This window comes from Sinocyclocheilus grahami, unplaced genomic scaffold (genome assembly GCF_001515645.1).
Source record: "Sinocyclocheilus grahami isolate Dianchi unplaced genomic scaffold, SAMN03320097.WGS_v1.1 scaffold398.1, whole genome shotgun sequence".
Lineage (NCBI taxonomy): Eukaryota > Metazoa > Chordata > Actinopteri > Cypriniformes > Cyprinidae > Sinocyclocheilus > Sinocyclocheilus grahami.
Genome location: NW_015505577.1, coordinates 996,693 through 1,009,146, shown reverse-complemented (window position 1 = coordinate 1,009,146; position 12,454 = coordinate 996,693). Strand labels below are relative to the sequence as shown.

General features: G+C 38.0%; 1 protein-coding gene across 3 annotated transcripts in view; it reads left to right on the top strand.

Moving 5' to 3' along the window:
• LOC107550443 (discs large homolog 1-like protein) overlaps positions 1-12,454 on the top strand; it is a 138,986-nt gene that overhangs the window by 107,851 nt on the left and 18,681 nt on the right. For all 3 annotated transcript variants that reach the window (XM_016231721.1, XM_016231719.1, XM_016231720.1), the window contains 3 exons: positions 1,293-1,462; positions 5,940-6,076; positions 6,164-6,308. In XM_016231721.1, coding sequence (XP_016087207.1) covers positions 1,293-1,462; positions 5,940-6,076; positions 6,164-6,308 — 452 coding nt within the window. The remainder of the gene's footprint in view (positions 1-1,292; positions 1,463-5,939; positions 6,077-6,163; positions 6,309-12,454) is intronic.

Below are 12,454 nucleotides of genomic sequence, written 5' to 3'. Positions count from 1 at the left end.
CTGTGAGGAAGAGTTCAAAAAGGTCTTAGGACTCTGAGTCTGGTCTCTGTCCTGGGTGGGGGAAATCAATCTAGGGAAGTCTTAATTCATGATTTTCCTCATGGTTTTATTCATGATGGTCATGATGTGTTGTCTCTTTGACCATTAATTGTGGGTTACCTGCCCAAATTTGACAATCTTCTTCCTTAGGATTCTTTGTTTAAGCTGTGAAAGAGTAGGTTGGTTAGGTTGCTCTAGACTTGTTGGCGCTAGGATCCCGGACATATTTATGGTCATCCATTTTATCTTGGGGTCTCACTCTGGAATTCTTGCTGCTGGGTCAGTTTTAGCAAAGTTCTGATCACATTATAACTGTCTGATTCACGTTGATATTCTACATGAAATTGTTTACAAAGTGTTTTGTTAATGTTTTCCTGTGGTTAAAACAGATTGAGTGATTATATGAGACATACATTTCAGTATGTTGTACTGTTTCAACATACTTCCTGATATTCATTCATGTTTATTTTGTGCTGTAAGTAGTAGTAAAGAAGAAGAGCTGAACAGTTCATGTGCACTCAGCTCTTCTGCTTGAACTCAGGTGGCTACATCAATCTGTCACACCACATCAAAGAGCGTTAAAATGACATTTATTGTTTTAATTTCATAATAAAATTGACATAATTTTTAAATTCAAAGGTTGTTTTAATTATTGAATGGTAGAAATAATAAAAAAAACCTTTTACTTTACTTTATTAAACCAGAAATCAGTATTGCCAATCCTAAGGTCCACACTACTGACATGTTTACATGTGCATGAAGTAGACACTGACAGTCAAAACATGTCATCGTCATTGTGCTAATTAAACATTGTCATTTTGGTCACTGATTCTGGCCCTCCAAAACAGCAAATTCTAAAGGTGAAGTATGTAATGTCTCCTATCCTATCTTTATACTAACGATGCACCAAACTGTTGGCAACCAAAATATTTGGCCGAAACTGAATTTTTGGTTATAGAATATTTTTGGTTACTGAAATTTTGGTGCATCAGTAGTATTAAGCCAAGTACTTAATCTCTAGAATTTGCTGTTGATGGACAGTTTTAACTTTGTAAAGCCTCTTTTTTTTTTAACAGTACTTGAGAAACAATACAGAAGGCAACTTTTTGTTGTACAATGTAACAAAGATGTAACACCCTCAGTGTCAGATCACTTTGTGATTCTTGTATGGTGTGTGCAGTTGAATGAGATTGAGATGTCTTCACACTGCACTTTTGCTTGTGCATGTTTGACCTGTGCGTTACTCCACGCAGGGTGAATGACGTGATTCTGAGAGTGAACGAGGTTGATGTTCGGGACGTGACCCACAGTAAGGCTGTGGAGGCATTGAAGGAGGCGGGGTCACTGGTCAGACTGTATGTCAGGAGGAGAAAATCTGCAGCAGAGAAAGTCATGGAGATCAAGCTCATCAAAGGACCCAAAGGTAAAGTAACACCAACCAACTCCTCTTATTGCTGGTGGTCGACAAATATGGGATTTTTAATGGCCGATGCCGATATTGAGAAATCAATCTGGCCGATATGAAGCCGATATAATACATACAATATAATTACAGTAAATGAGAGACATGCAGTAAATTGGTGAAACTAAATGAACATTTATTATGCATAAATATTTATTAAAACCTAAATTTAAAAAATGTAAACAATTGAGGTAACAATTAGTGCAGCCTTTACTTATCATCTGAAACCATCATAAATATATATACATATATATATATTTATTTATTTATTTATTTATAAAACCTAAACAATTAAAATGTAAACAACAGAGGTAAAAGGTTTAGTGCAGCCTTTCTAACATTCATAATTAATAAACAAATTAGTATTCATAAATTAATGTCAAAAATAGTATGTGTAATTCCATGTATTTTATGTACAATACGTATATAGACCCCTTTTCAGTTAGTAAACAATGTGACGTTTTTTCTGTGGGCGGAGCTTAGGTGGAGGCAGAAAGATTCCCCTGACCATTTCACTAACGCTAGCTATGAAGTTTTGTTTTTGTATTTTACCTGAATATGTATGGTCATTTTATTGTGTTTTTAACCACAGCTGTCGTCGTTTTTCTGTCTGGCAATGGCAGCAGGTATGATAAAATTTCAAATTGGAGCCTGTACTCCATTGATTTTGGCACCCAACATCACAACAAGATGATATTTTAAGCTCCTTATGTAGCCGAATCTCTACTGGTTTGACTGTCTGATTCACGTTGATATTCTACATGAAATTGTTTACAAAGTGTTTTGTTAATGTTTTCCTGTGGTTAAAACAGATTGAGTGATTATATGAGACATACATTTCAGTATGTTGTACTGTTTCAACATACTTCCTGATATTCATTCATGTTTATTTTGTGCTGTAAGTAGTAGTAAAGAAGAAGAGCTGAACAGTTCATGTGCACTCAGCTCTTCTGCTTGAACTCAGGTGGCTACATCAATCTGTCACACCACATCAAAGAGCGTTAAAATGACATTTATTGTTTTAATTTCATAATAAAATTGACATAATTTTTAAATTCAAAGGTTGTTTTAATTATTGAATGGTAGAAATAATAAAAAAAACCTTTTACTTTACTTTATTAAACCAGAAATCAGTATTGCCAATCCTAAGGTCCACACTACTGACATGTTTACATGTGCATGAAGTAGACACTGACAGTCAAAACATGTCATCGTCATTGTGCTAATTAAACATTGTCATTTTGGTCACTGATTCTGGCCCTCCAAAACAGCAAATTCTAAAGGTGAAGTATGTAATGTCTCCTATCCTATCTTTATACTAACGATGCACCAAACTGTTGGCAACCAAAATATTTGGCCGAAACTGAATTTTTGGTTATAGAATATTTTTGGTTACTGAAATTTTGGTGCATCAGTAGTATTAAGCCAAGTACTTAATCTCTAGAATTTGCTGTTGATGGACAGTTTTAACTTTGTAAAGCCTCTTTTTTTTTTAACAGTACTTGAGAAACAATACAGAAGGCAACTTTTTGTTGTACAATGTAACAAAGATGTAACACCCTCAGTGTCAGATCACTTTGTGATTCTTGTATGGTGTGTGCAGTTGAATGAGATTGAGATGTCTTCACACTGCACTTTTGCTTGTGCATGTTTGACCTGTGCGTTACTCCACGCAGGGTGAATGACGTGATTCTGAGAGTGAACGAGGTTGATGTTCGGGACGTGACCCACAGTAAGGCTGTGGAGGCATTGAAGGAGGCGGGGTCACTGGTCAGACTGTATGTCAGGAGGAGAAAATCTGCAGCAGAGAAAGTCATGGAGATCAAGCTCATCAAAGGACCCAAAGGTAAAGTAACACCAACCAACTCCTCTTATTGCTGGTGGTCGACAAATATGGGATTTTTAATGGCCGATGCCGATATTGAGAAATCAATCTGGCCGATATGAAGCCGATATAATACATACAATATAATTACAGTAAATGAGAGACATGCAGTAAATTGGTGAAACTAAATGAACATTTATTATGCATAAATATTTATTAAAACCTAAATTTAAAAAATGTAAACAATTGAGGTAACAATTAGTGCAGCCTTTACTTATCATCTGAAACCATCATAAATATATATACATATATATATATTTATTTATTTATTTATTTATAAAACCTAAACAATTAAAATGTAAACAACAGAGGTAAAAGGTTTAGTGCAGCCTTTCTAACATTCATAATTAATAAACAAATTAGTATTCATAAATTAATGTCAAAAATAGTATGTGTAATTCCATGTATTTTATGTACAATACGTATATAGACCCCTTTTCAGTTAGTAAACAATGTGACGTTTTTTCTGTGGGCGGAGCTTAGGTGGAGGCAGAAAGATTCCCCTGACCATTTCACTAACGCTAGCTATGAAGTTTTGTTTTTGTATTTTACCTGAATATGTATGGTCATTTTATTGTGTTTTTAACCACAGCTGTCGTCGTTTTTCTGTCTGGCAATGGCAGCAGGTATGATAAAATTTCAAATTGGAGCCTGTACTCCATTGATTTTGGCACCCAACATCACAACAAGATGATATTTTAAGCTCCTTATGTAGCCGAATCTCTACTGGTTTGAATTGGCCGCCTTCAGTTTTCCCTTTGTTTTGCTTCCAGCTAGCGCTGTGACGTAATTGTGACGTTGGCACTTAAAGGGTCTATAGTTTACAGAGCAGCAGGTTGTTTTAATTACTGTATGGGATAGTTGGTTAATAATAAAGATATATGTCTCTGGTCTGTTTCGTTTTGCTTGTCTGTTTCATTGTAAAAATAATACAAGCCTGAAGGTGTATAATTACATGCTTGGTTATCAGCATATAGCAGCATTAAATACCCGAAAACAACGCTCATATCTGAGGAAGAGCCAGTCGTGGGATTTTTGATTGTTTGTGAAGTAAACACGGTTTAATTTTTGTTTGAATTTGTTTACATCACATCTGTGTCTCCCACCGGGGCTGCTGCTGGACTGCGGATATGATGTATCACTGTTCGTTGGAATAAGACTTTGCTGCACACCGGAGTGTTACTGTATGTAACACAGCGTAGCATCATGTTAGAAAGTGAATGACAATTGGTCTTTTTACTCTCTGTCAGGTGCTGGCTTCACATCTGAGTGGCTTGTCTTAAAGAGGAAGCATAAATGCACAATATGGTGTCATAATCCGTTTTGAAAAACATCGGCCACATGGAAAGACTTGTCGGCCGATGCCGATATTTAAAAACTTCCAAATATCGGCCGATATATCGGTTGACCACTAATTATTGCTGTTGATTTTTCACTGGTGCAGCTTTTGACATTGACAGTGTACCTGGGATTTTAAAAGTCATACCAGTTCTAAATGTTAGGTCAGTTTGAATGTAAATATTTATGATCTGTATAACGATTTAATGTGTAAAGTTTATTTCATTCTGCTGTACTCAGAACATTGTAGCACTACATAGTTTTATTTCAAATAGAATGGTGAAGAACAGAGTTTCAGTTTCACCCAACCAAATTTGACATTTTAAACCTCTAATCCTGCCTAGCATTACACTAAGGAAGCAAGAGTGCTGTGAAATCTTTTCTTGGGATTAATATCTGATCGGAGTTAAGAGTATGATTATTCAAGTCACGCTATATCTGAATACCATAGACATTGTCCCCTCTTGGGAAATGTGAAATATACAGTATACACACACACACACACACACACAAATACGCAACAGGGCTATTTTAAAGGGTTAGTTCACCCAAAAATAAAAATTAGGCTGTGTTTTTAGGAGCGGTGTGAGACACTTTTTTTTGTGGAAGGGTGCTTTTTATTTCACGTCTTTTGGACAGAAGTTAATGCAACACCCGCTGAGTACAACGGTAGAGCTTGAAAGATCAAATACAATTTTTAATATTACTCCGACTGGATTCGTCTGAAAGAAGAAAGTCATATACACCTAGGATGCATCGGGGGTGAGTAAAACACAGCCTAATTTTTATTTTTGGGTAAACTAACCCTTTAAGGCCAACCACAGCGTTTCCACAACACTGCAAAGACCTTAAGCTTCCGTTGCCATGGATACATTTCTCTCTCTCTTGCCTTTACACACAGTTTGCCGTATAATTTATGCAACAGTTTATCTCTCTCTTTTTTGTTTATTCAAATTCAATTTAAAATATTACTGGATAGCATTTTTATGTTGTTGTTGTTGTCTCCGTTGTTGTTGTGGTGTGTGAATGTTCATTATGACAGATATTGCTGATTATTTAGCTGCTGTTAATAGCTTTTTTTCATATGATGTCTGGTTGTTTTTTTGCTTGTTAAGATGTTTTAGGTCATAGGGCCAAATATTTTGCAGCTAATCTAAGTTTTGCTGTCACCATCAAATAACCTTTTGTTTTTGTCTGTATCTTGGTTTATACCAGGTCTTGGTTTCAGTATAGCAGGGGGTGTTGGGAATCAGCACATCCCAGGGGACAATAGCATCTACATCACTAAGATTATTGAAGGTGGAGCTGCACACAAAGATGGGAGGCTGCAGATAGGAGACAAACTTCTTGCTGTAAGGAAACAGTCTATTGTCTGTTGCTGATGACTGTGTACTTGTTAAATAGATTAATGTCTGTGTGTGTTTTGGTGTGTGTCATAGGTGAATAGCTCCTGCCTGGAGGAAGTTACCCATGAGCATGCCGTGACTGCCTTGAAAAATACCCCAGATGTGGTCTACTTGAAAGTAGCTAAACCCAATAGTGTCTTCATGAATGACCGTTTTGCCCCTCCTGACATCACCAACTGTGAGTTCCATTTGGGGGGGGGGGTCTTACTTGTAAGTGTCTTACTTGTACAGACTGTTGCAGTGTGTGAAGCCCATGCCCAGCAGTGATCGTATTGATCTGTGCTCTGTTCTGTCTAAACTACTATCGATTGCTCTTGTCTGAACGTGCCACCCTTGCAGCCATTAAGACCTACATTGTGCAGGGGTGGCACTGCGGTATAAATGCCCCTCTTTGTGTCTTCCTGCCCTTAAACAAGGCACTAATGACTCTGTAATGCTGAGGGTTGTGATCTGTCTGGACTGTGTGGAAGTGTTTTTAAGACAGCCCATCGGGATGTGTTTCTCCACATTGATTTGATTAGAAGTAGTATTGTCTTAATGGCACTGGCACTGAAAAAACAGTGGTGGCAGGATAGTTAAAGATGTCATAGACATGGCATGGTGTTCACAGGCATGCATCAGGCAATGACAATAAAAAAATGAAATTAAACAATTGCGCTGATGGAACATCTTGTCTAAACAACCCTTATCTGAAGTGCTGTTCATGTGGATGTCAAAGCACAGCCGGATGCTTGTTTTGAGAGATGTGAGCCTGATGCAAGTCATGTGTAAGGGACTTTAGCATTGTGCTGTAGCTTCAAAGCCACCAGTACTGTGGGACTACAGCTTTTGACCTACAACTTGTAGACTTTTGAAGACAGAATCATTTCCTAGTAAGCTCAAGTCTGTTAAATGGAAGTTACCTTAAAGTTATTGTACATTTACATAGTCAACCACCTTCATTCTCCACTGCTAAGCTCTTCAAAGGCTGACCCCAGACACACAGTAACACACGTACAGACACAAAAGCACACCACCAAATCAGACACGCTTTCATCATTAAAAGCTCTTGATCTCTCTGCCCCTTCTGATGCACCCCACATAACTCCTTTTAGACACACTCATTTTAAATCCTTAAACAGGATGCTTGCCATGTACCCCAGTATGAAGGGTGACTCCTATCTCAAAGTCAAAGCCTGCACAACTCTGCTGTTAGTACTGATCCCCCCTGTGTATGGGGCAATTAGACAAAACCACCCCCATATCGGTCACAATTTATGACATACTAGACACAGATGAAGTCCAGAAAACAGTTCAAAACCACTAGAATAGAGTTCAGGTTCGGTGAACTCTGACCTGCAAATTCGTATCATGTGAAAACTTGTAAACAATAGAAGATATGTCACAGCGTGACCACTTAGCTGAAATAAAAAGACTGCAAATTGTAAAGCTGCTGGTTTGCAGTAGAATGTATATTTTTACATTTTGGATGCTCAGTCTAGTGTGACCACTCTATACCATACCAAATTTTGGTATTGGTCGGTATGATATGGAAATTGATGCTATCTATTTTCTAAATTCATTTTGATGGATCTTATTGTGAACAATTAATTCATTCAAATGTGTTTTTTTGTAGAAGCATGGATTCAGATATGGTTTCATCCAATCAACTACAGTTGATTAGAACCACATCCCAGCTCTACTTTTTTCTTCGATAATTTGTTTCACAGAAGAAATTATCTGTCACTATCATTACATTGCTTTAGGACAGGATATTACATGTATCATTTGCAAAGGCAACCCCAGCATTAACTACAAACATTCATTGTTTCATTCAGTGCCAAAAGTGTTGATAGAAAATAGTTAAAAAATAATTGTAAACTATTTTACCCAGACTGTGTTCATTTTATATTTTATGCCTATAAGGGTATTGCATTGTTCTGATGTTGTATTGACATTGATTCTCCCATGCATATTTGTTTGATGCCTTTGTAGCACATTTCGAATCAGTCACTTGGGAGGTTTTTTTCAAGTTCTGATCATTGTAAAGACAGCAATGCTGTTCATTAGGTTGTGGAAGATAGCTAGGCTTGATTTTGATGCAGAAGGACTCACGTCATTCCTGAGACTCATCTATAGTGGAGCCAGCAGACAAGGATGCTTTACTCTACTTGACTTGAAAGACAAATCACACATTCAATCATGGCTGGGATCACATGGTCAAGTCTGTATTGCTATGCTAATCCAAGCAGCAATATCTTAATGCATAGAAGACAGCATGTGGAACGATGGTACACGGGCCTCAGAGAGCAAACCTGAGTCTGAGTTAATGAATGAGAAATAATTTTAAGTGTGCACAATCATTCAGCAGCCTGACTCAGAATGGAAATAATGCTGTTTATAGCTTGTAGATAGTTTTCAAGTGCTTTTTGGGCACACTGATCTGCTTGATTTGGCTAGTGTATTGCAGAGGGGGAGCCTTCATGTCAGTAGATTACATTTTTGTCCCCACGGAGAACCATAAAGCATGCATTTTACCATCTGTTGGGATTTTTTTTATCATGCCACTCTGTTGCATTCTGCTTCGCCTGAGGGTAAAATAAGGTTTCTGCAGCTAAGCCTCTCCTTCTGTTATAGACCGTAGCGCAGTACTGTAGGAGAGAATGCTATTGCCATTGCTGCTCCCAGCCCACTGAGCCCAAATATACATCTTACAACAATGAGAGGGCTCATATCAGAGGACAAATTGTAGAACAAGACCTGGATAGATGCATAGATAGTTAAAAGGCCTAACCATGGGTGGAAAGCAGCTCTAAAGAAGATAGCAGTGCCATTATTCAGCTCAATTTAGTCATATCATTCATCATTTAATCTCATTCATGGGGAATGTAATCAGATTGATTATATAATATATTTTATAGATTTATACATTTTATTTTTAATTTAATATAAAGTATAGTAATAGATCAGCATATGACATACCAAGAGTTTTTCTAATAGGTAACTGGATACTTTGGGGAATTTTGTGTAAATATTTTATAAAATAAGTGCTATATTAAGTGTATTATATTATATTTCTATGTTAAAAATGGTCCTTTCCAAGTACATTGTGGTCTTGAATCTTGAGCTCTGATACAGCTTTCCACTGGGGCTGGTGCCAGAGCTGGAACCGGTGCTTGGCCAAGAGTGGCACTTGTTCAGAACTGGCTCACGTTTCCGCTTGCAGGGAGCAGAACCCTCTACGTCACCAACCTGTGACTGGAATCGCTTGTTATCTCTTGCGGAAGAAGAGCGTTGATCTCTTCTGCTGACCACTGCCGAACTGATGTACTTAATTGTTGTTATTAATGTTGTTAATTTACCTAAACTGCTTTTAAACATAGGCTTGCTCGAGATGCATCGGCACCGTGCAAACTGATCGGTGTATGACAGCAAAGTACCACGAGAGAAATTCAAAAGTATAAAGCGTCATCTGCTCTCCTAATGCTCTCGAGGTACTTTGTTTTCATATGCCGATCGGTTTGCGCAGCACCGAGGCAACTCAAACAAGCCTAATGGCTCCTTTCAAACTGCGGTCTGTAGTGGAAGCTCCGCCTACTGACGTCATAGGTTCCCTTGTTTGAAACCAGCAAGGTTTCGGGGCCGGTTCGGAACCAGGATCTGGGCACCGACCCAGGATTTTTTTGAGTGGAAAAACGTTGTCCGGCTCCCAATTGGGCTCAGGCTCCAGCACCAGCCCCGGTGGAAAAGCGGTCTAAGAGCACATATCTGGTCTCATCCCACGAAAGATGTCACATCTCATCACGGGTAGAGCAGTGTTTTAGAGGTCTGCATTCCCGCGACCAGACCAGATTTTTTGCGCCACGGGATTAAATTCCTGAATAAAATGCGGTAGTGGTCGGTAACTCTGGTGTAATTTGAACAGGAGTGGGCGGTCTAACAATATCCCATTCCCGACGTCCTTTCAGAACAGCATATCTGCTCTTTATTCTTATTGCCCACCGATACAGCCTGCACTCGGACAGTTATGCACATGCTGCACGCATGCTTTCTGCGTCACACGTTTTATTTATGGGGTCTGTGCGCAGCATGTGCATAACGATGCTCAGAGCAGGCTGTACCGGTGGTAAATATACGGCCCTTGGACAGAACAGGCAGGTTGTCGATGAGTGGCAGAGCAGAATAAGGATGGAGCAAAGTGTGGATGCGCTGTCCTTGAAGGACGTTCAACTCGGTTTTGTTTATATTTTGCTTAGCCTATCATTTTAAATGACAGGTGTCATATTTATTTATTTTTCTCTGCGACACTTTTACTACTGTGTTAACAGAAAAATGTCAAACAAATTTAGTATTTTGACAAGACGAATAAATATAGCTAATAGGCTATTTTTGTACAACCTACATTTTCATTTTTTTTCTCTCTGCGACACTTTTTCCTATTGTGTTGTAAATGTTAAACGCATTGTATCCTGACAAGACGAATAAAAATAAGACATTTTTGTACAATTGTTTTTTTCCTACTGTGTTGCATAAAATATTAAACTAATTTCGTGTCTTAAGATAATTCATATAAATTCAAGTCAAAGTCAATAAATTTAAGACTCTTGACAAGACGAATAAAATGACATAGAATTTTGTGCAGACTACACTTTTATTTGTTAGCCTATCTCTCTTTCTTTCAATAGCAGAAATTTAAATGTGAGATTCTGGAAACAAGATCTAAATTTAGCGGGAACGGTCGGGTCAAGAAGACAATTATTCTAAGTGGACAGTGGGTGAACATGTACAGTAAATTAACATACTTTCCAGAAGGCCAACAATTCACTAAAAATGTTTTTTTTTATTGGTGTTATGAAGTATTCTAATTTGTTGAGATAGTGAATTGGTGGGTTTTTGTTAAATGTGAGCCAAAATCATCACAATTAAAAGAACCAAAGACTTAAACTACTTCAGTCTGTGTGCATTGAATTTATTTAATACACAAGTTTCACAATTTGAGTTGAATTACTGAAATAAATGAACTTTTCCACGACATTCTAATTTATTGAGATGCACCTGTATATAGCAGGAGCGGGTGGGTGCGGAATATAACCTTGCGGGAGCGGGATTAAAAAAATAGTCCCGCACAGACCTCTACAGTGTTTCATGAAGTGGACACTATAAGGAAGATAAGAGCTTTGTTTCACCATCTCACCATTGCAACATTTATCACATTTAAGCATGCATTCCACACTGGTGACATTACAACAAAAACTGCAGATGGCAAATACTGACACACGGACATAAAAGCTCGTTGGGACCTAGACCCGGTACTAGCTCTTTTTGGGGTTAAAGATGATAATATTACAATACCAAAGAGTCATTATTCTGTGATATACATTTGTGATGCTTCTTGCACGAAGACTGATTCTTCTTAATTGTAAACATAACCCATACATAAAATAAAATAAAACATAAAGAGAGGTTATGCAGTATCTTCAGTTAAAAATAATTGTTTTCTATAAAAGGATAAAGCTTGTAAGTTCTGTAACACTTGGAGATACTTTATAGATTGCTTTGAAAGTGACAAGGTATTGTTTCCATCTAAGATGTAGTCAATCAGAAACAAAGGTACTTTGAAACATTTGTGACAAACTTATACTATCTATTTTCCCTATTTTACCATCATTTTGTGATTATGCAAGTACGGATCATACTTCCAGTCAACAGAGCTCATATGATGATCCACTTATACCCTAGTCTCAGCCTCAGACGTCACGCCCACGAACCGTTGGCTGAACATCTCATGCATACGGCACACAAAATTGGAAACACTTCAGGAGTTTCAAAGTCGTCATCGGATTGTTTGAATATACAGGATTTCCGGGAGACGTGTGTGTCGCGTTCTTTAACGTTCTGCCTGGAAACAAATATGCCATGATGCCAAACCCCCTCATGTTAGAAGAAAGCAGTCGTGTTTACAACTGTGATAATGAGCGCTTATCAGGATCAACTAAACGCTGGGTTTTCAAAAGTATGTGAAATTTAAAGTTTGTGGCATAGTATCTTTAAAATATGTCCCAAGAGTTTTACACTGTTATTGTGGGAACATTTCCATGCCCCTAAACATGACGTGGCACAAAACGAAACGTGATTGGTTGCTCTATATGTCAGTCATATGGCCTCTTGGGTGGTCCTTGCCATTCAAACCGGCCAAGGTTCCCAGACCTTCTGCCGTCAGTCTGAAGGTCTGGCTACGCGAGACTACCTATACCCAGGCCTTTTGTCATGAGCTCAGCTAACTGTCTGCTTCAAATGAGACCTTTACAGAGAGACAAAGACGGGTAAAATAAGGATGGTTTAGGC